The sequence below is a fragment of the Bubalus bubalis genome, chromosome 20 (genome assembly GCF_019923935.1).
Source record: "Bubalus bubalis isolate 160015118507 breed Murrah chromosome 20, NDDB_SH_1, whole genome shotgun sequence".
NCBI lineage: Eukaryota > Metazoa > Chordata > Mammalia > Artiodactyla > Bovidae > Bubalus > Bubalus bubalis.
Genome location: NC_059176.1, coordinates 15,051,651 through 15,075,290, shown reverse-complemented (window position 1 = coordinate 15,075,290; position 23,640 = coordinate 15,051,651). Strand labels below are relative to the sequence as shown.

General features: G+C 41.7%; 1 protein-coding gene across 8 annotated transcripts in view; it reads right to left on the bottom strand.

Moving 5' to 3' along the window:
* The window catches only part of TP53BP1 (tumor protein p53 binding protein 1), a 91,472-nt gene extending 68,077 nt beyond the window's left edge, over positions 1 to 23,395 (bottom strand). For 2 of the 8 annotated variants that reach the window (XM_044933107.1, XM_044933105.1), the window contains exon 1: positions 409 to 1,352. In XM_044933107.1, the coding sequence (XP_044789042.1) occupies positions 409 to 415 (7 nt within the window). In that variant the 5' untranslated portion in view covers positions 416 to 1,352. Of the gene's footprint in view, positions 1 to 408; positions 1,363 to 21,276; positions 21,425 to 23,072 lie in introns of those variants that run through there. The other 6 variants (XM_044933103.1, XM_044933108.1, XM_044933102.2 and 3 more) reach the window with 5 other exon arrangements.
* Positions 23,396 to 23,640: the final 245 nt, after the last annotated feature.

The following is a 23,640-nucleotide window of genomic DNA, read 5'->3' as shown; positions in this document are numbered from 1 at the left end:
CCAACGGCCCGATTTCCTCCTGCTTACAATCAGCCTGCCTACCCTTCTCTCCCCTTCCATCACCTTCGCGTAGACACCCTTTCCCCTCCTTCCTAACCTCTACTCTCCCCGCCCCTTTTTTCCATCCCCCACAACTCTCCCTACGTCCTTCAGGCGCCTCTACCGCTCCCCAAAAAGCATCTTTGGAAAACCTCTGATCGTCTGAACCCCTACAGCCGTCCCTGCTTCCTCACGACCACCCGGGTCTTCCTAGCGAGTGCTACCCCACCCCCTCCTTGGGGCCCTCCAACCCTTCCCCCGTCACCGCCGCCATGCTTGCCACCCCGCCCCCTCCGGTTTGCCACCCCTTCAGACGCGAAGCCCAAGCCTTCAGAGCCGACTACTCCCCCACTTTTCCCCACACGGTACCAGGCATCCCGGCGGGAGGTCCCTCGCTCTCGTCCTAGAGGTTTCCGCACGCTCCCCAGGTCCCTCCAGCTCTATCCCCAGGTCGCCGCTGTAGCCACCGCCGCCACCGGCCGCGAACTCCCCCTTTCCCGTCGCGTCACGCAGCATCGGCTCGCTCATTCGCTGCTGCTGCCCGCCACTCAAGAAAGGCTGTGGGTAACTGGCGACTGAGTCGGAGTGCCCCGCCCCACGTAAGAAAAAGGAACACGGCGGCGTGTTTCCATGGCAGCCTGGACTTTGCAGGCCCTCCCTCTAGTATAGCTGGAGAATGACAGTATCCTTGAACCGAAGGGACCTTGAGAGGGCATGAAATATAGTCCGCTGCCTCTCCAGGACGGTTGTCTGTACCACTGCTCAGACATAAGAGAAAAGACCATTTTTTTTAATTGTTCATGCACCATAAGACCCTACTCTCACCCTCTTCCGTGGAAAAGGTTTCCTGGCTTTCTAATAAAAGGGCAAAAAAGGATGGCTAGAATTTCAGAGCTAGTGAAACTGAAGAGAGAGAGGACTCTTCGGGGTTTGCCAGGTCAACCAGGATCCCCTTCTTAGGCCTCTACTTGAATTCAAGGGCACACATTAAATACGTCTCCACCAGTTGTTTTTTTTTTTCCTATTTACATTGTCTGAGGGTCCTGCTAAGCCATATTTTCCCCCCATTGCCCTTTCCAGTCTGGAACATAGTTCAAGCTTCATATTTGCTTATCGGTGACCTATCTTTTGTGGAATTGCAGCCTACAGAGACCATGACCCCAGACATTTTTTGCACCTCCGTTTGAGATAACTGAGCACAGTAACTGTCGGTGATGAAGAGAACAGCTGCTGCTCTTTAACTAAATGACCTCAAAGATCCCTCCAAGCCCTGAGAGTCTACATCCTAATTATGGTGCTAGGGTCTTATAGAGGGTGTGGCAGCTGTGACTTGTATTATTGAAGGAGGTCCCATGAGGAATATATTGTTTTGGGGAGGGTATTTTTGTTTTCTGTTTTTAATTTAAAAGGTGGTTGGATCTGAGATGGAATTATAGCCAGAGCAGCTGTCAATAGGGAAAGCACCCAGCATGCTGCCAGGCATATACATAGTAGGTATTCAATAGGAAGTAGTCTTCTCTGTCTCTACCCCAGACTCAGAATGACTTAAGCACAGTCCAACCATGATTCTCTAATTCTGGAAAATACCCAACACTTGATATAGGCTAAGCTGAAGTGGAGCTTCATATCAACCAATCTTCTCCCTCCTGTTATAAATTACATTGATCGTATTTTCCAAACAAAAATCAAAGCATGTCATCTGAGTATATGTTACTTGTGGGAACAAAAGGACAGACTCTTTGAAATGAAACTGTCCTGAAAAATCTAGAATCTACTGTTGCTATAACTAGAATATAATTAGGGTCCCCAGAATGTTTTATTAGTGGAACAAAAATGGAAAGGAGCATACAGAGACATATCCCACTTCTTAAACCTCAAATCCTTTATAACTGACTCCTGTCTTCCCTCCTACTCCTAGTGTAGCAGAAGACCAGTGACCAAATAAATGCAGTCCTACAAGAACCAGGTAAGGTCAATATTGACTACACTAGATAGACAAAGTGAATTTATCTGCTTGATTTGAGAGGACACGATCATGTCCTGTTGTATGCAAATTTTGACCTTGATTCCCATAAAAATTCTCCATAGTCACTATATTTTGGGTCTTTTCTGTCCTGCTGTTGCATCTTCCATCTCCAAGCAGGACATAAATAGGTAGACTTTCTTGATTATTTGACAAACAACTGTATGTGTTTGTCAAAACTTACAAAACTGTACTAAAAAGGGTAAATTAAACTTCAATAAGCATGGCTTCCCAGGTGACCCAGTGGTAAAGAATTTGCCTGCCAATGAAGGAGATGCAAGAGATATGGGTTTGATCCCTGGAGAAGGAAATGGAACCCCACTCCAGTATTCTTGCCTAGAAAATTCCATGAACAAGGAGCCTTCTGGGCTACACCCCATGTGGTTGCAAACAGTGGTTGTGCTCAGTTAACACAACTGAGCACAAACGTGGCTAAAAATAGATAAATAAATGAGCCTGAGCCATTCCCATTACTAAATAAAACAAGACTTTTTTAAAAAGAACTGAGAATTCCTTGTTAAGCAGGATGATAATTAAATTAATCATTAAATTGCCCAAAGAGATCAGAAAATGCAGGCAGGATGATTACCCACTGAGGCTGTGACTGATCACAGTTAGGTGATCCAAAGGCCTTTACTGACTCTTAGACTGCAAAGGACCATCAGCATATCTGCCTGTCTACAGGTGCATCTTTACCTAAGCCACCCCCAAGAAATCTAATCTACCTCTAAAGTTCTCCCAGACAAGAAAATTTCATCAAACCCCATGTTAACTCACTTTGAAGTTTAACAAATCTCATTGTCAGAAATTTTTCTTCTAATCATATAATCTAAATTCTTTATTCTAGAACTTAGAGCCATTTTCACTCATATTGTCCTTAATTGGTAATTTTAAAACCTGGACAAATTCTCCTAAGACTAGGATCATCTCAGCTGTCCCAATAATTCTATCAATCAAACAATGAACATAAATGCTACATAATGAGCTAGATAGTCTTTTCCTGAGGTCTCCTCACAGACTTCTCTAAGCAAAAGAACCCTAGATGGTTTACTACTACCTCACAGACACTATTCACCAGCCTTTATATTTGCTTCATGGTTTTCCCTGAAGCTCAGCGGCAGAGAACTTTACTGAAGATGAGTAAATTTAATGATAAACTAAAATATACCCCTTTTAAGCTGCAATATTAAATTATTACAAACTTACATTTAACATGTAATTGATTCTGACCTCTAGGCTGTCTTCTGTTGCACGTGGACCTATACAATCATACCCAGGCATAGACCAATAGTATTGATATAATTAATAACTGTATTACAGTTTTACTGTGTGTCAGGCATGTGCTCTGTTTTACATTCACTATCTCACCTAAAAGCTTCATAACTCTGAGGGTTACAGATGAGGACACTCAAAATTAGAGAGATAACATAATTTGCACGATGTCTCACAATCTGTGAGAACCCAGTCTAACCTATATATAACCTCTATATAACCAGAGGTTTTATATATCTGATTTACATATATATATTTTATATATATGTCTGATTTATATATACATGATTGAGGAGGAACACTTAACAGAGAAATGGCAAAAGAGTTGACACAAAACTTTCTAATTTTAGAATGTATTTTTGAGTAATAAATATGGGTGTCCCTAGTGTCCTAGAAATTCATAATAATTAAAATAATATGAAGAGAAAAATAATATGGAGAAAAATGAAAAGTTGTCAACTTCCCACCCTTATGAAGAAATTAAGTCAATAAAGAGGTGATGATCAAAATGTGAAAGCAAATTGCCTAAAGTAGTCAATAATTACCTCTGATATATTAACTTCTTAACACCAGGCTGATATGCTTAGTGCTGTGCTATGCTATGCTAAGTCACTTCAGTCGTGTCCGACTCTGTGTGACCCCACAGACGGCAGCCCACCAGGCTTCCCCATCCCTGGGATTCTCCAATAGGGCCCTGCAACCCCTGCAGTGGAAGCAATCTTAACTGGTCTGTATCATCTCTACAGAAAGTCCTCCTGTTAATTTTAAGGAAGTTTTTTTTTTTTTTTTTTAAGTTTAGACCAGCAGAAAAGTTACAAAAAGAGTATAATTGAAAAACAACAGTATAATGATCTCTCAGAAACCCTTTCACCTAGATTCACATGTTGTTAATATTTTACCACATGGCTATTTATCTTTTTAATTGTGGTAAAATATGCATAGCATGAAATTACCACTTTAACCACTTTTAAAGGTACAGTTTAGTGACATTAAGTACACTGATGTGCTTAGCCTCCCAAACTGAAACTCTTATCCATCCAACACTTATTTCCCCCTTCCCCTCTCCCTTCAGCTCTTGGCAACCACCATTCTACTTTCTGTCTCTATGAATCTGACTACTCTAGGTACCTCATACAAATGGAATCATACAATATTTGTCTTTTTCTGTCTTATTTCACTTAGCAAAATATCCTCAGTGTATATCCATGTTGTAATTTTAATAGCAGGTGTTAGAATTTCCTTCCTTTTTAAGCCTGAATAATATTCCATTGTAGGTATGTATCACATTTATCGTCCTTGTTCATTTTAAGCCACTTTTCAAACTTTTCCAGAACTCCAACTTTGCCACACCCAAGTACAGATGATGCCCTGAAGGCATGTTAGCAGACTCGCACCAAGGCAACAAAGAGGTTTCAGGTTGCTCACTTTCCCGATGACCAGTTAGCTGTAGGCCCTCTTACTGGCCTGAGTCTCTCAAACACACAATATTAAGCACAATTGTGACTTCAGAATTAGCTGCAATTTTCTCCCTTCCACCTTTTCAAATGTTTAACCCAAACTGCTTAATTCCACCAGAAGCTGCTTACCTGTAAACAGAGAGGGAGCTGTGGGAAACAGGAAGCTGTGGGATGAGGGGGGAACGAAATAGAATCCTCGCCTATCTAAACACTGACAGGGCTTGCCATGCTCCCTTCTCTGGCTTATTCCCTCTCCTTATAGAAATATTCAAATCACCACATCCTGGAAGCACCTCCCCTCTACTTTTCTATCAAGCTCTGGACTTTTCCTCTCTCCTTTCCCTCCAAATTCTACTTTCTCCATACTTATAACTCCATAATCCTTTACAATCTGGGTTTAATCCCCACAAATCTAGTGCCTGGAACAAAGCAGTTACTCTAAAACTGTGAACAACTGATGCTGAAATTTTCTTGTCAAGTCACCTCATTAGCTTTGGTCTCTATCATGTTTGATGGTGTTGCTGATTCCCTCCTCTTTAAAATTCTCATCCTGTAAACAACCTAAATGCAAACTAACAACGGATGGATGGATAATTTAAAAAAAAAAAAAAAAAAGTGAGGTAGAGAGAGAGAATGCAATACTACTCAGCCATTAAAGAAAAAATGCAATCTTGCCATTTATGACAACATGGATAGACCTTGAGGGTATTATGGTAAGTGAAGTAAGTCAGATGGAGAAAGACAAATACCATATGATTTTAGTCATATGTGGGACAAATAAAAAATAAGTGAACAAATGAACAAATCAAATAAACACGTGAATACAGAGAACAGAATAGTGGTCATCACAGGGGAAGGGATTGGGTGAAGACAAAGTGGCTAAGAGGGTCAGCTCTATAATGATAGATGGAAACTAGGCTTCCCTGTTGGCTCAGACAGTGAAGAATCTGCCTGCAATGCGGGAGACCTGGGTTCAATCCCTGGGTTGGGAAGATCCCTGGAGGAGGCCATGGCAACCCACTTCAGTATTCTTGCCTGGAGAACCGCCATGGACAGAGGAGCCCAGGAAATAAGTCTCTGTTCATGAGATTTCCCAGGCAAGAATACTGGAGTAGGTTGCCATGCCCTCCTCCACGGGATCTTTCCAACCCAGGGATTGAACCCAGGTCTCTCATGTTGCAGGCAGATTCTTTACCATCTGAGCCACCAGGGAAGCCCAAAGAAATTAACTATTTTCAAAATTAAGTCACTGTAGCAAAAACTGAAGCCCCAAAATGGAAGAGTGCTAAATGTTGTCTTATCCTAAAGAGCTCAATAACTATAAGACACAATAAAAGTGCTATAGGAATGCATGCTGCTGCTGCTGCTGCTAAGTCACTTCAGTCGTGTCCGACTCTGTGCGACCCCGGAGACGGCAGCCCACCAGGCTCCCCCATCCCTGGGATTCTCCAGGCAAGAACACTGGAGTGGGTTGCCATTTCCTTCTCCAATGCATGAAAGTGAAAAGTGAAAGTGAAGTCGCTCAGTCGTGTCTGACTCCTAGCGATCCCATGGACTGCAGCCGACCAGGCTCCTCCGTTCATGGGATTTTCCAGGCAAGAGTACTGGAGTGGGGTGCCATTGTCTTCTCCGATAGGAATGTATAGGAGGGAGAAATCAAAAGAAAGAATTTTAGTCATGTGGTTATAATGAATATTTAGTGAGCATTTACTGTATTCTAGGAGCCTGGCAGGCTATGGTCCATGGGGTTGCAGAGTCAGACATGACTGAAGCGACTTAGCATACACACACAAGCTCTGTTTACTCTCCCTCCTTGCTTTATCTCATCCAGTCTCATACTGTAACTACCATTTATATACCAATGACTCCCAAGTTTATATCTCCAGCCTAGACCTCTTTCCCAAATCCTGAACCTACACCTAACAGCCTATTCAATATCTCCATTTAGATTCCAACTGACATCTCAAACTCAACATGCTTAAAACTGAATTACTTGGGTTGCTTCCATGTCTTTACTATTGTAAACAGTGCAGCAGTGAACACTGAGGTGCATGTGTCTTTCTGAATTATAGTTTTGTGCAGATATATGCCCAGGAGTGAGACTGCAGGATCATATGGCAACTCTATTTTTAGTTTTTTGAGGAAACTCCATACTGTTTTTCATAGTGGCTTCTACACTTTACATTTCCACCAACAGTGTAGGATGGTTCCCTTTTCTCCATGCCCTCTCTAGCAATAAATGCCCAATCTTTTCAACTATATCCCCACCCACTTATGCCCAAATGATCATTTATAAGAAAATCCCAGATATCATAAAATTTCATGCATAAATATTTATATGTGTGTTACAGAGATTCTTTTAAACATAATTAACACACCCAAAGAAAATTAACAGTAACTTTTTAATGTTATCAAATATATAGTGTTTAAGTTTCTCCAACTGTCTCATAATATTTTTTACAGTTCCAAACAAGATTTGTACATTGCATTTGGATGACACTACCTTCAGTTCAGTTCAGTCGCTCAGTCGTGTCCGACTCTTTGCAACCCCATGAATCGCAGCACGCCAGGCCTCCCTGTCCATCACCAACTCCTGGAGTTCACCCAGACTCACGTCCATCGAGTCAGTGATGTCATCCAGCCATCTCATCCTCTGTCGTCCCCTTCTCCTCCTGCCCCCAATCCCTCCCAGCATCAGAGTCTTTTCCAATGAGTCAACTCTTCGCATGAGGTGGCCAAACTACTGGAGTTTCAGCTTTAGCATCATTCCTTCCAAAGAAATCCCAGGGCTGATCTCCTTCAGAATGGACTGGTTGGATCTCCTTGCAGTCCAAGGGACTCTCAAGAGTCTTCTCCAACACCACAGTTCAAAAGCATCAATTCCTCGGCACTCAGCCTTCTTCACAGTCCAACTCTCACATCCATACATGACCACAGGAAAAACCATAGCCTTGACTAGATGAACCTTTGTTGGCAAAGTAATGTCTCTGCTTTTGAATATGCTTCTAGGTTGGTCATAACTTTCCTTCCAAGGAGTAAGGATCTTTTAATTTCATGGCTGCAGTCACCATCTGCAGTGATTTTGGAGCCCCCAAAAATAAAGTCAGACAGACACTGTTTCCACTGTTTCCCCATCTATTTCCCATGAAGTGATGGGACCAGATGTCATGATCTTCGTTTTCTGAACGTTGAGCTTTAAGCCAACTTTTTCACTCTCCACTTTCACTTTCATCAAGAGGCTTTTTAGTTCCTCTTCACTTTCTGCCATAAGGGTGGTGTCATCTGCATATCTGAGGTGATTGATATTTCTCCTGGCAATCTTGATTCCAACTTGTGCTTCTTCCAGTCCAGTGTTTCTCATGATGTACTCTGCATATAAGTTAAATAAGCAGGGTGACAATATACAGCCTTCACGTACTCCTTTTCCTATTTGGAACCAGTCTGTTGTTCCATGTCCAGTTCTAACTCTTGCTTCCTGACCTGCATACAGATTTCTCAAGAGGCAGATCAGGTGGTCTGGTATTCCCATCTCTTTCAGAATTTTCCACAGTTTATTGTGATCCACACAGTCAAAAGCTTTGGCACAGTCAATAAAGCAGAAATAGATGTTTTTCTGGAACTCTCTTGCTTTTTTGATGATCCAGCGGATGTTGGCAATTTGATCTCTGGTTCCTCTGCCTTTTCTAAAACCAGCTTGAACATCAGGAAGTTCACGGTTCACGTATTGCTGAAGCCTGGCTTGGAGAATTTTGAGCATTACTTTACTAGCATGTGTGATGAGTGCAATTGTGCAGTAGTTTGAGCATTCTTTGACATTGCCTTTCTTTGGGATTGGAATGAAAACTGACACTACCTTAGGCCTCTTTTAATCTGTAAGTTTTTCTCTTTCTTATTTCCTGCAATTTATTTGTTGATGAAACCACATCATTTGTTCTGTAAAATTTCCAACTTTGTGGATTTTTCTTATTGCATCTCTGTGATGTCATTTACAGTATTTTATTTTTTATTTTTTATAAATGGGACAGAGAGGTATGCTTGTTCATATTTATGTTCCTTTTTTTGGCAAGAATAACTGGTATCATAAACGTCCTACTGCATCTCATCAAGAAGTATATATTAATAACATTTGGTTTAATGTATTTTTGTTCTGTTACAATTGACCATCGGGTTCAAATATTACCACCTTTTTACTTGATAGTTTAGCAGTCATTGATAATTATAACCAAGGTGAATTATTTCACTAGGGGCTGTAAAAAAAGTGATATTCTAATATTAACATACTACCTTCATTTATTAGGTGGAATTCTTCTATAAATAAGAACTTATAGAATAGTCAAGTATTTGAACATTTAGAATAGTCAAGTATTTGATTAGTGAGGGAAAGGCAGGGCTTCCCTCATAGTTTAGTTGATAAAAGAATCCACCTGCAATGCAGGAGACTCCAGTTTAATTCCTGGATCAGGAAGATCCCCTGGAAAAGGGATAGGCTACCTGCTCCAGTATTCTTGGGCTTCCCTTGTGGCTCAGCTGCTTCCCTTGTGGCATGACTCAGCTGGTAAAGAATCTGCCCACAATGCAGGAGACCTGGGTTCGATCCCTGGGTTGGGAAGATCCCCTGGAGAAGGGAAAGGCTACCTACTCCAGTATTTTGGCCTGGAGAATTCCATGGACTGTATAGTCCACAGGGTCACAAAGAGTCGGACATGACTGAGCAACTCACTTCACTTGAGGGAAAAGCAGGACAAATGTTTCTTTTTTTTTATTTACTAGTTTTCAAAATAGTAAGTTGAGGTTCTCCATGTAATACAGAATAGTTCTCTAAATAATGAGGTTCTCCAGCATACCCCAAAGATTGCTTAAGAGAGTTTTGTTTTTAGTATCACTATGAACTGTGGGTTTTAACACATTTGGTGTGCTTCAAACCACTGCAATTATTGTTCATTTTGAAATACATACTGCCCCATCTTTGGACTATGGAAGTCATCTCAGATTAGCTCCAAAGTTCTTTTGACATGATTTCAGCACTCTTGGATGGCTTTGTTGCTTTCTGGTATAACAAGATGTTCCAGGTTCATCTTGTTTATTTCCTGCCACAGATCTAGAATCAGATGTTTCTCTAAGAAGCCTTGGTTCATTTAGTAGTAAATGGTATTTAAAGACTAAAATTTGGACAGTTGGAATACTTACTGCTACTGAGTTGATCATTGTTTGGCTTTATCTAACTAAATCTTAGGGTTTCAGGGATTTTATCCAACTTTTTTGATTCTATATCTGTATCTCTTTTTAGCATAATCAACAACTTGATTCCTAATAACATTAGCACAATTTATTTTATTCCATTACATATATAAACTGTTTCCAAAAAACTCCCAATATTATTACTAATAAGATGACTAATAATAACAGTTTAACATTTTTTGCAGTTTCTTTCTTTCCTTAGGGTATATCCCATAAAAATGTATACTTAAGATATATGCTACAACATGGATGAATCCTGAGGACATTATGCTAAGTGACATAGGGAAGGGAAGTTGCTCAGTCATGTCCGACTCTTAGTGACCCCATGGACTGCAGCTTACCAGGTCCATGGGATTTTCCAGGCAGGAGTACCGGAGCGGGGTGCCACTGCCTTCTCCAATGCATGAAAGTGAAAAGTGAAAGGGAAGTCGCTCAGTCGTGTTCTACTCTTAGCGACCGCATGGACCACAGCCCACCAGGCTCCTCCGTCCATGGGATTTTCCAGGCAGGAGTCCTGGAGTGGGGTGCCATTTCCTTCTCCAAGTGACATAAGACAGTCACAAAAAAACAAAATACTGTGTGATTCCACTTATACAAGGCATTTAGAATAGTCAGAGACACAGAAAGTCAAACGGTGGTTACTAGGGACTAGGGGGTATGAAGGAGAATTGGGAGTTCTTATTTAATGAGTGTATTGAGTTTTAGTTTTACAAGATAAAAAGAAGTATGGAGGCTATGGTCATACTCTCTTGAGTGTGCCTGATCTCAGAAGCTAATCAGGGTTGGATCTGGTTAACATATGGATGGGAGACCACCTGGGACTACTGACTACTGTAGGTTTAAAAAAAAGGTGGGGCTATGGATTACATGGCTGGATGGCATCACTGACTCGATGGATGCGAGTCTGAGTGAACTCCGGGAGTTGGTGATGGACAGGGAGGCCTGGTGTGCTGCGATTCATAGGGTCACAAAGAGTCGGACACAACTGAGAGACTGAACTGAACTGAACTGATGGAGATGGATGATGGTGATAGTTCCACAACATTATGAACATATTTAATATCACTGAACTATACAATTAAAATGATTAAAATAGTAAATTCTATGTGTATTTTACCACAATAAAAATTTTCGAAAAAACATGCAGTTAAACTACCATATTTTAAAGTCATCTGAAAGAATTCCACCAATTTAATACAGAGGTTAATTTATTTCACTTTGATTTTTATTTTTAGTGACTTCTTTATTTTTTTATTGAGGTAAAGTTTAAATACAGTGAAATGCAAAGCTCTTTGTTTTTGCAAAGCTCTTAGTTGTATAATTTGATGTGTTTTGATAAACATATATATCTATTAAACTTACATACCAATCGATATAAAAATATCTTCCTCACTCCAGAGAGTTTTTCATGGAAAATATATTCTAATTTCTATCACTATGTATTAGTTTCACCTGCTCAACAATTTTACATAAAGGTAATCATATTGGTCATAGCAAACATCCTCTTCCAACAACACAAGAGAAGACCCTACACATGGACATAACCAGATGGTCAACACCGAAATCAGACTGATTATATTCTTTGCAGCCAAAGATGGAGAAGCTCTATACAGTCAACAAAAACAGGACCGGGAGCTGATTTGGCTCAGATCATGTCAAATTCAGACTTAAATTGAAGGAAGTAGGGAAAACCACTAAACCATTCAGGTATGACCTAAATCAAATCCCTTATGATTATACAGTGGAAATGAGTTAAGGGACTAGATCTGATAGAATGAGTACCTGATGAACTATGGATGGAGGTTCGTGACATTGTACAGGAGACAGGGATCAAAACCATCCCCATGGAAAAGAAATGCAGAAAAGCAAAATGGCTGTCTGGGGAGGCCTTACAAATAGCTGTGAAAAGAAGAGAAGAGAAAAGCAAAGAAGAAAAGGAAAGATATAAGCATCTGAATGCAGAGTTCCAAAGAATAGCAAGAAGAGATAAGAAAGCCTTCCTCAGCGATCAATGGAAAGAAATAGAGGAAAACAACAGAATGGGAAAGACCAGAGATCTCTTCAAGAAAATTAGAGATACCAAGGGAACATTTCATGCAAAGATGGGCTGGATAAAGGACAGAAATGGTAAGGACCTAACAGAAGCAGAAGATATTAAGAAGAGGTGGCAAGAATACACAGAAGATCTGTAGAAAAAAGATCTTCATGACCCAGATAATCACGATGATGTGATCACTGACCTAGAGCCAGACATCCTGGAATGTGAAGTCAAGTCGGCCTTAGAAAGCATCACTATGAACAAAGCTAGTGCAGGTGATGGAATTCCAGTTGAGCTATTTCAAATCCTGAAAGATGATGCTGTGAAAGTGCTGCACTCAATATGCCAGCAAATTTGGAAAACTCAGCAGTGGCCACGGGACTGGAAAAGGTCAGTTTTCATTGCAATCCCAAAGAAAGGCAATGCCAAAGAATGCTCAAACTACTGCACAATTGCACTCATCTCACATGCTAGTAAAGTAATGCTCAAAATTCTCCAAGCCAGGCTTCAACAATATGTGAACCGTGAACTTCCTGATGTTCAAGCTGGTTTTAGAAAAGGCAGAGGAACCAGAGATCAAATTGCCAACATCCGCTGGATCATCGAAAAAGCAAGAGAGTTCCAGAAAAACATCTATTTCTGCTTTATTGACTATGCCAAAGCCTTTGACTGTGTGGATCACAATAAACTGTGGAAAATTCTGAAAGAGATGGGAATACCAGACCACCTGACCTGCCTCTTGAGAAATCTGTAGGCAGGTCAGGAAGCAACAGTTAGAACTAGCCATGGAACAACAGACTGGTTCCAAATAGGAAAAGGAGTATGTGAAGGCTGTATATTGTCACCCTGCTTATTTAACTTATATGCAGAGTACATCATGAGAAATGTTGGACTGGAAGAAGCACAAACTGTAATCAAGATTGCCAGGAGAAATATCAATAACCTCAGATATGCAGATGACACCACCCTTATGGCAGAAAGTGAAGAGGAACTAAAAAGCCTCTTGATGAAAGTGAAAGAGGCGAGTGAAAAGTTGGCTTAAAGCTCAACGTTCAGAAAACGAAGATCATGACATCTGGTCCCATCACTTCATGGGAAATAGATGGGGAAACAGTGGAAACAGTGTCTGACTTTATTTTTTGGGGCTCCAAAATCACTGCAGATGGTGACTGCAGCCATGAAATTAAAAGATCCTTACTCCTTGGAAGGAAAGTTATGACCAACCTAGAAGCATATTCAAATGCAGAGACATTACTTTGCCAACAAAGGTTCATCTAGTCAAGGCTATGGTTTTTCCTGTGGTCATGTATGGATGTGAGAGTTGGACTGTGAAGAAGGCTGAGTGCCGAAGAATTGATGCTTTTGAACTGTGGTGTTGGAGAAGACTCTTGAGAGTCCCTTGGACTGCAAGGAGATCCAACCAGTCCATTCTAAAGGAGATCAGTCCTGGGTGTTCTTTGGAAGGACTGATGCTAAAGCTGAAACTCCAGTAGTTTGGACACCTGATGCGAAGAGTTGACTCATTGGAAAAGACTCTGATGCTGGGAGGGATTGGGGGCAGGAGGAGAAGGGGACAAGAGAGGATGAGATGGCTGGATGGCATCACCGACTCGATGGACGTGAGCTTGAGTGAACTCCGGGAGTTGGTGATGGACATGGAGGCCTGGCATGCTGCAACTCATGGGGTCGCAAAGAGTCAGACACGACTGAGGGACTGAACTGAACTGAACTGAATCATACAGGGAAGGGCTTCCCTGGTGGCTCAGACTGTAACGAATCCGCCTGCAGATTGGAAGACCTGGATTCAATCCCTGGGCTGGGAAGATCCCCTGGAGGAGGGCATGGCAACCCACTCCAATATTCTTGCTTGAAGAATCCCCATGGACAGAGGAGATACCTAGCAGGCTACAGTCCGTGGGGTTGCAAAGAGTCGGACACGACTGAGAGACTCATCAAACAATCATACAGTATGTGCTCTTTTGCATGCATCTTCTTTGCTCAATACACCATGTTTGAGATTCATATGTGTTGTTGCACAAATCTGCACTGCAGTATTCTATTGTATACATGTTCCACAATTTATCAATTTGCCTGTTGATGGATCTTTGGGTCATTTGGACCATTATAAATAAAGCTCCTATGAATGTTCATAAAGAAGTCTTTTTGGGAACATACATTTTCATTTATCTTAGTCTGATATCCAGGAGTGGAACTGTTGCAGTTAAACAAACAGCATTTCTTTAACTTTTAAGAGAGAAATGACAAACAGCTTTCCAAAATGGTTGTATAATTTTATACTCCCACTAACAACATATCAGAGTTTCAGGTGCTGTGCATTCTCACTAATGTTTGGTATTGGTAATGTGAAGTGGTATCTCACTGTGTTTTTCAGTAAATTTTATATATTATTTGTGTTCAACAAAGTGTACCTGTTTTAAGTGTAGCATTTGATGAGCTCAACAAATGTATATATGTGTATAACCACTACCATAATCAAGTACAGAACATTTTCATCACCCCAGAAGTTTCCTTGTGTCCCCTTTGCAATCAATTCCCATCCCCTCCCCAGCATCAGGAAACACTTATTTGCCTTCTATCACTGTAGATAAGCTTTGCCCATTCTACAACTTCACAAAAACTTATTCATGCAGTATGTACTCATAGTGACCATGAATATGCACTACTGAAATCTTCTTTCAGAGAGTATATCTGATGATGAACCCACCTGCTGCCACTCTGGATCTACTCCCACATTTGCACCAAAGCCACACTTCCTTAGGCTGATCCCAGCCAATGCCAGAGAAGAGCAGGGCTACAAAGGCAGGCCTAATCCTGTGATTAAAAAGATTCTTCCAATAGGAATTTTGACTTTTAGACTCTTCATCAGCCTGACCAAACCTTTCTTGAACCTATGCTGCAGGACAAAACTCTTCATTTCCAATCCTCATTATTTTCCTCTCTTCTTCCACAGATGTCAGACCTGTATTGGGTCTGAGGCTCTCTGTGCCTTCCACTGGTCTGTCCATGTGGTGATTTAAAATATATCCACAAATTCATTGACACATCCTTCAAAAGGTAGAGTCAATTTCCTTCCTCTTGAGAATGGACTAGACTCAGTGACTTGCTTCTGTATATAAATAAAATAAAACAAGGCAGAAATGATGATACCTAACTTCAAACACTGTCATTAAAAGGCATTGTAGCTCCCTCCTTACTTTCTGGCTTTGGGAGAAGCCAGCTGCCATGTTATGAGAATACTCAAGTAGACCAATGGAGAGTCCTACATGGTGAGGAGTTGAGGTTTCAAATAGCCATTTGAATGAGCCATCTTGGAAGCAGATCATCCAGTCTCAGTCAAGCCTTCAGATTACTGTAACCCCATCTTGACATCTTGACTACAACCTCATGGTTGTAGGACTACAATCCTAAGCCAAAACCACTCACCTAATTTGCTCCTCAATTTTCAGATCCTTAAAGACCCTGTGAGCGCTACCTTGGTGGTCTAGTGGTTAAGAATCCACCTGCCAATGCAGGGGTCACAAGTTCGATCCCTGGTCCCAGAAGACCCCACATGCTGCGAAACAACTAAGCCCGTGTGCCGCAACTATTGAGCCTGTGCTCTAGATCCTGTGCTCTGCAACAAGTCACTGCAATCAGAAATCTGGGCACAGCGATAAAAAGTAGACTGCTCCCACCTCTTCCCTGCTCACTGCCACTAGAGAGAAAACACGCAGGCAGCAACAAAGACCCAGTGCAGCCAAAAATAAATAAATCATCTTAAAAAAAAAGAAACTATGTTAGATAATACGTATTTGTTATTTTAGGCTGCTGAATTTTAGAGTAATCTGTTTCAAAACAATAGATAACCAATATTGTTGTTTTAGTCACTCAATCCTGTCTGACTCTTTTGCCATGCCATGGACTGTAGCCCACTAGGCTCCTCTGTCCATGGTATTTCCCAGGCAAGAATACTGGAGTAGGTTGCCATTTCCTTCTCCAGTGGATCTTCCCAAACCCTGGAGAACTGAACCTGTGTCTCCTGCATGACAGGCGGATTCTTTACCACTGAGCCACTAGGGAAGCCAAGATAACCAATATACTCCCCTAATAAATCTCTTGCACATCTAACCACATCTTGGTATCTACTTCTCAGGAGACCAACACAACATTCTTGTATTTTGTTTCTTTTGTTTCAACATAATGTATTTTTTATTTTTCATCTATGTTGTGTATACTTGTAGTTTCTTTTTATAGCTGAGCAGTATTCTATTGCATGAAGGTAACACAATTTGTTTATCCATTTTTTAATTGATGGTTGTGTTGTTTCCAGGTTATGGCTGTTATGAATAAAGTTGCTATGAAAAACGAATCTCTTTGTGTACATATATGTGTTAATTTTTCTGGGGTAAATGCTTAGGAGTGGAATTTCTAGGTTATAAAGGTTTAGATTTAAAAAAAGCTCCAAATACTTTTTATAAAGAAATTATAACATTTTATACTACTATTAGCCATATATGAGAGTTCTACATCCTTTCTAACATTTGGTGTTATTGGGTTTTTAATTATTGCCATTTTGTGAATAAGTAATGTTACACTGTAGGTATATATATATATATATATGTATATATTTTGTCATGCCACGAGGCTTGTGGGATCTCAGTTCCCCAATCAGGTATTGAATCCAGGGAAAGCCTGAAACCTAACCACTGGGCCACAAGGGGACTGCCCACTGTGGTTTTAATTTGCATTTCCTTGAGACTAATGATGTTAAATGGTTTTTCCTATATTTATTGGTCATTTGTGTACCTTCTCTCATGAAAATCCATTCAAATTCTTTGTCCATTTTATAGCTGGGTTGACCTTTTGTCTTTTCTGGGCTGATTTGTAGATTTTTTAAAAAAATATATTCTGGAATAGGTTATTTGTCAGATTGGTCATTTTGATTTAATTTTGTTTTATACTTCTGTAAAACATTTATATGATTCTAACGTCAAATCTACCTTCCATCCTTGGCTGCCTTACAATCTGTTTCTCTTTCCTCCTAGAGGTAATTTTTTTAAGTTTTTGGTTTATCTTTGGAGTCACTATTTACCTTTTCTCTCTCACTCCCCATTTGATAAGGCAGGAAATCAGATTGGCTCTAGCTTTAAAATACTGTGTATCTAGCATCCCACCATCTCCACTGACCCTGCTCTGATCTGAGCTACATCCCTGCTCATCCAGGTTACTGCAAGTTGCTTGCCCGGTTTCCCACTTTATTATTTTTGACCAGGGCCCCTCAGACCCCCAGGTGTCAAAGGTCCTGGGGTGATCAAAGTCCAGTACTGGTCATGAAGAGAGTGGTTTCCCACTTTAAACCTTACAACCTTTACAGTCTATTCTCAGTACAGCAGCCAAAGTGATACTGTAAAAATCTGTCAAATGATACCACTCCTCCGTTTAAATGCCTGCATATAGGACTTCCCTGGTGGTCCAGTGGTTAAGAATCTACCTGCCAATTCAGGGAACACTGGTTCAACCCCTGCTCTGGTAAGATACCACACGCAGCCGGGCAGTTAAGCCCGTGTGCCACAATGACTCTGCCCAAAGCCCATACTCTGCAACAAGAGAAGCGCCACAACCAGAGTAGCCCCCACAGGTTGTTGCTCGTGGGAACTAGAGAACATGGGCGCACAGCAACGAAGACCCAGCACAGCTTAAAAAAAAAAAAAGCCTGCATATGTTTCCTATTTCACTCTGCATATGTTTCCTATTTCACTCAGAGTAAAAACCTAATAGTAACTAACAATGCCAACAAGGCCCTACGTGATCTGGCCTCTATTATTACCAATCTCATCTCCTATTTCTCTTTCACTCCTCTGCTCCAGGCACAGTGGGCTCCAGCTATGCCTTGAATGTACCAGGCATACTACTACTTAGGGACTTTGAATTGGCTATCTTCTCAGCCTACAAGACTCTCTACCACATAGCCAAATGACCAAAACCCCTTGCTTCCTTTAAGTCTGCTCTAGTCTCATCTTAATAAGGCCCACCCTAACCAGCCCCTTTCAAATTGCAACCTTTCCTGCTGCTTCACCATTCTTCCCCATCACCACGCCCTGCTCCAGCATTCTCAGTCACCCTTATCATGATGTTTTCTTTTTTGCCACAGTACTAATCACTTTCTGACATACTATATACCCATCTATTATTTATTATCTGTCCCTCCCCACTAGAAGATAAGCTCCACAAGAGCAGGGACCTCTGTGTTTCATTTGCTGGCACACAGTAAGTGCTCAATACACATCACTGAATGAATGACTTAAAAATGAATTCTGGGCATTCCGAGGGGAAAAGAGACAACCTGAACAGAAAGTGTAAGAATGACTGAGGGAAAGGCAAGTGGTTCAGACTGACTAAATGAAGGGGTTAATGCAAGGTATTTGGAGGAAGTATTGTTAGAAAAGGAAGTTAAGACATATGATGAAGGATCAAGAAGGGATAAGGAATTCCCTAGTGGCCTATAGGTTAAGAATCTGCCTGCCAGTGCAAAGGACATGGGTTAAATCCCTGGTCTGGGAAGATACCACATGCCACAGGGCAACTAAGCCTGTGTTGCACAACTACTGAGCTCACAGGCCTAGAGGCCGTGAGCCACAACTACTGAGGCCACCGCAGTGAGAAGCCCACCCACTGTAATGAAGAGTAGCCCCTGTTCACACCAACTAGGGAAAGTCCAAGTGCAGCACCAAAGACCCAGTACAACCAAAAAAAAAAAGGGAAAGAGAACTGATGAGAAGACACACTATTTCTGAGTTAACTTATATACCAAGTACATCATGAGAAATGCTGGGCTGGGTGAAGCACAAGCTGGCATCAAGATTTCCAGGAGAAATATCAATAACCTCAGATATGCAGATGACACCACCCTTACGGCAGAAATAAAAAAACTAAAGAGCCTCTTGATGAAAGTGGAAGAGGTGAGTGAAAAAGTTGGCTTAAAACTCAACATCCAGAAAACTAAGATCATGGCAACTGGTACCATCACTTCATGGCAAATAGATGGGGAAACAGTGAAAGACTTTATTTTGGGGGGCTCCAAAATCACTGCAGATGGTGACTGCAGCCATGAAATTAAAAGACACTTGCTCTTTGGAAGAAAAGTTATGACCAATCTAGTGAAAGTGACCAATCTAGGCAGCATATTAAAAGCAGAGACATTACTTTGCCAACAAAGGTCCATCTAGTCAAAGCTATGGTTTTTCTAGTAGTCATGTATGGATATGAGAGTTGAACTATAAAGAAAGCTGAGCACTGAAGAATTGATGCTTTTGAACTGTGGTGTCAGAGAAGACTCTTGAGAGTCCCTTGGACTGCAAGATCCAACCAGTCCATCCTAAAGGAAATCAGTCTTGAATATTCATTGGAAGGAATGATGCTGAAGCTGAATCTCCAATACTTTGGCCATCTGATGTGAAGAACTGACTCATCTGAAAAGACCCCAATGCTGGGAAAGACTGAAGGTGGGAGGAGAAGGGGACGACAGAGGATGAGATGGTTGGGTGGCATGACCAACTCAATGGACATGAGTTTTGAGTAAACTCTGGGAGTTGGTGATGGACAGGGAGGCCTGGTGTGCTGCAGTCTGTGGGGTTGCAGAGTTGGACACAACTGAGCAACTGAACTGTACTGAACTGAATGTTGTAAAGGTAACAATATTTCTGCAATCCAAATAAGTACTCCTTGAAGGAAAGTGACTCTATTATATGAAATCTTGAAAAAATGATGCAAAATTTAATTCACACACAGGCATGGCCTCAAAACTAAGTATTACATTTTGCGCCTCTTTACCACCATCCTCTTCATCATCACAAGAAAATCCTTAGAGATTCCTATAGTAAGAGCAACTTCGTTCAGACTAAAGGAAATGGTGGTTATCAGAGACCACAGCCAAACACTAACTTTCATTTCAGACACTAATCAAACAGAAAAGAGAAAATAATATGCATAAATGTTTCTTTTTTACTTTTGGATATGACTTTCTTTAAGAGACGAGTGTGGAGAGCGAGGGAAGAAAAAGTTTCTTCAGTGTCCGTTTCAACGCTCTGCACAGGGAGGGGAAACCTAGTGCTCTGATCTTCCCATTACTTAGTGAACAAATAATAATTAGGACAATTATGCAACAAATGTTTATTGTGGACTTCTTCTGTGTGCAAGATAGAGTAGTAATAAATGCAGACTTCTTCCCCATCTGAAACTTTTTAGAGATTATTTTACTCAGTGCCTCATTAGAGGTTATTTCACTCGGTGCCTTTGCAGATAAACCATGCAAAAGAGGTGACCCTATGGTTGCTGGTGTATATTACGATCCTAGTATTCTCCCCAAAAGCCAGGGATAAGCTTCTGACACAGCAATTCTGTAATTCAACACACCTCTCTCTTTGTAAAGAATGCTTTAATAGGCACAACTGAGTACAGGGTAGGAATGTGAGCTGCATACAGCTCCTTTTGTATATCTTGGTTGATAAGAAACCATGCAATCCAGCACAGCCAGCTGGAATTCTGCCAAATGAGCTGAGATCCCCAGAAAACTGACATTCGTTGGACTAGCAGGGAGGAGCCAGTACATTTTCTTTACGAATTATCAGAGCTAACCTAAGTCCTATGGAGACCCTAAGTATACAAAGGACGATGGCGCCTTCCTCTCTCACACATACACAATTCTAGATGAGAGTAGTTCATTCCAATAAATTTCTCATTTTCTCATGAGGATAACTTTAATAATTTAAATACCAAAAATGAAATTATTTCAAAAAAAAACATAGAAATGCCCCTCCTACTTTGTTAAGTATGTGTATAATTTACCTGTTGTGTATTTATCACTATATATTATGAACTGACAAAGGTCTGGGCGCTGAAAATCCCTTAAGTGGCTTAAACTTAGCCAAGGCTACAATTACCTTTCAAACCATTTACAATCTGTATTACCTTTTGCCTTGCGCCCACTCCCATGCATACCCAAGCAAAGAGCCTGTAATAGTGTCTTCCTTTGATATCTACCCTAACTTCCTTTTTCAGTGATAGATCCTTAGAGACCCCTTCCACAATTCAAGGATCCTTCATCACAAATAGTTTGGAAAGCACAGATTGTAACCACTATATTTGGCAATGCTATATGACAAGAAATGTGGAAGAAACTATAGAATAGCAGAATTTCCAAAAGATCATACCTGGTCAGTTTGAGGGGTAAACAGTTAAATGAAACACTACAGCAGGCTCTATAACCATCACACACTACTGAACATGCTTCACAATCCCGTATATCATAGGTTCTCAGATGGATGGGTCTTTGAATGCTCCTGCCACAGCAAACTATTCCTAAACACAAAATAGGGTTTTAAATACTTTGCAATTCATATATAAATGTATCCAATTTTTATCTATGCCTTGTACATATATGCAATCTGTTTTCTGTCTGCAGTTGCAAAATTCTGGCGCATAAATACTAACATTCCAGGTTTTTTTTTAGTCCCATCACAGTCTGTATTTAGGGACTTCCCTGGTGGTTCAGACAGTAAAGAATCCACCTGCAATGAAGAAGACCCGAGTTCGATCCCTGGGTAGGGAAGATCCCCTGGAGAAGGACATGGCCTCCAGTATTCTTGCCTGGAAAATCCTATGGACAGAGGAGCCTGGCGGGCTAGTCTATGGGGTCAGGACGTAACTGAGCGACTAACAGTTTCACTTTCCTTTACCAGTCTGTATTTGCAGCTCTAATTAATAAAAAAGCCAATTCTAGCAGGGTCTGACATCACAGGCCTGAATTGCTGCCCCTATTATCTATCAGTGTGCGGTCCTTCTTTACAGAATTCAGATCTATTGTCTAATCTCTTTGTCAAAATTGATGAAAGCAGAGTCTGTGCTTACCTGCAGGTGACCATTAAACTGAGGCCCTGTGCTAGTTAAAGGCCTCGGCTCTACAGTTGCTATGGTAACTGTCCCCTTCCTCTCCCTACAACCTATTCTGGCTCTGCCTCCATGTGGCATTCTTTTCTGATTGCAGAAAAGGGGAGGCTTGCACATCCATTTGTGCTCTTTGCCAGACTGAGATTTGCAAATGGGGGGTGGGTGGGTAGAGCACAGCACTGTCTCATGTGTCATATAGGGTGAGGCATCCCCACCATTTTACATACCACTATATTATTTCTGTTACACAAAGGATTTTCAGGGCCCTGTCCATGTTTTGGTTTTTTTTTTTTTAATTTGAGGTGTAACTGACATATAACACTATGTTAGTTTCAGATAGGGCCATATCCAAATTGCAGAATGGATGTTTTGCTAAACAAATGCTCCATGATAAGAACCAGGGCTACTGTGAGGTACTTAAAATGCAGACACTGTCCAACCCTCCTCAAGGCCTCCAGAGAGGAGGTGAATCAGAAGGTGGCTCACAGCCGTGCAGAATCAGGCACTGTGCTCCTTTCTTCCCTGTACCATCCGGAAAGTGTATGGCATAGGGAACCCACAAAAACCCACTGGTTTTTGTACTGCTGGAGTCCTAGGGCAGAAGGCAAGCTCTTCTCCGTGTGATACACATACAGAATGACTCAGTATCTTGGGTAAAAGAAGATACAGGAGTGCGGAGTAGGTGGTGGGGACAGGCTGAGGAAAGGAGGGGGTGGGAGTGTGGATTAGGCTTTTAGCACCACACCATTTTCACAGGATGTTCCAGGCAATCATAAAACAGTGCCAGCCTCCTTAGTCCTCTTTCACATCCTCTGGTTTTGGTTCTTTTTTTTTGGAAGGGCCAATCTCTTTCCTTGTTCAAACATTGTCCCTTCTGTTTTGAGAATTCCCTGGGGGAAGTAATACCAATGTCTCCCAAGGTTACCCAATTCACTGTGTCACAAGTAGTTGGGAAGGACTTTTCTGGGTTTTACTCAAACCCCCCTTGCTGCAGTCTGAGCTCATTGCACTCAGTAGAGATGGAGACAAGCCAACCACTATCTTCGGAATAACAACTCACCAGGGACTCAGGGCCGGAAGGTCATTCTGTCCGTCCTGATACTGCACAGCCTTCCAGAGCACACCCAGGGCCTGGGGCAATGAGGACAGAAAAACCGAGGACGGAATCTAGGACCCTGGCAGGCAGTGACAGGAGGGAGGGGGAAAAAAAAAAACCCTCCAAACAATGATAATACAGACACACCGACTGAAGGATACTTCAGAAGCAGAGAGGGACAAGATGGCTCCCCTCAGTACGGGCGAGGCTGCGGAACTGCCAGACAGCACTTATCCGGGAAAGACTACCTAGAAGCTTCTTCTGGCGCGGAGGCAAGAGACTCACCCCTCCACCCGGCCCGCAGAGACCCCACCCCTACTCTAGTCCGAGTATCAGCTCCCTCTGTAAAACGAGTGATGACGGAGGAGGAAAGCCAACCCCTGCACCTCGGTACCCGCCCCCCACGTCCAGCGACACCGCAGAGCCGGAGCGTCGCGGCCGCGGCCCCGCCCCTGCGGCGCCAGTGCTCCGCCCCCTGACAGGCAGCAGCCAATGAGCGACTTCTGCTGCCGGCCTTTAAGAACCGCGCGCA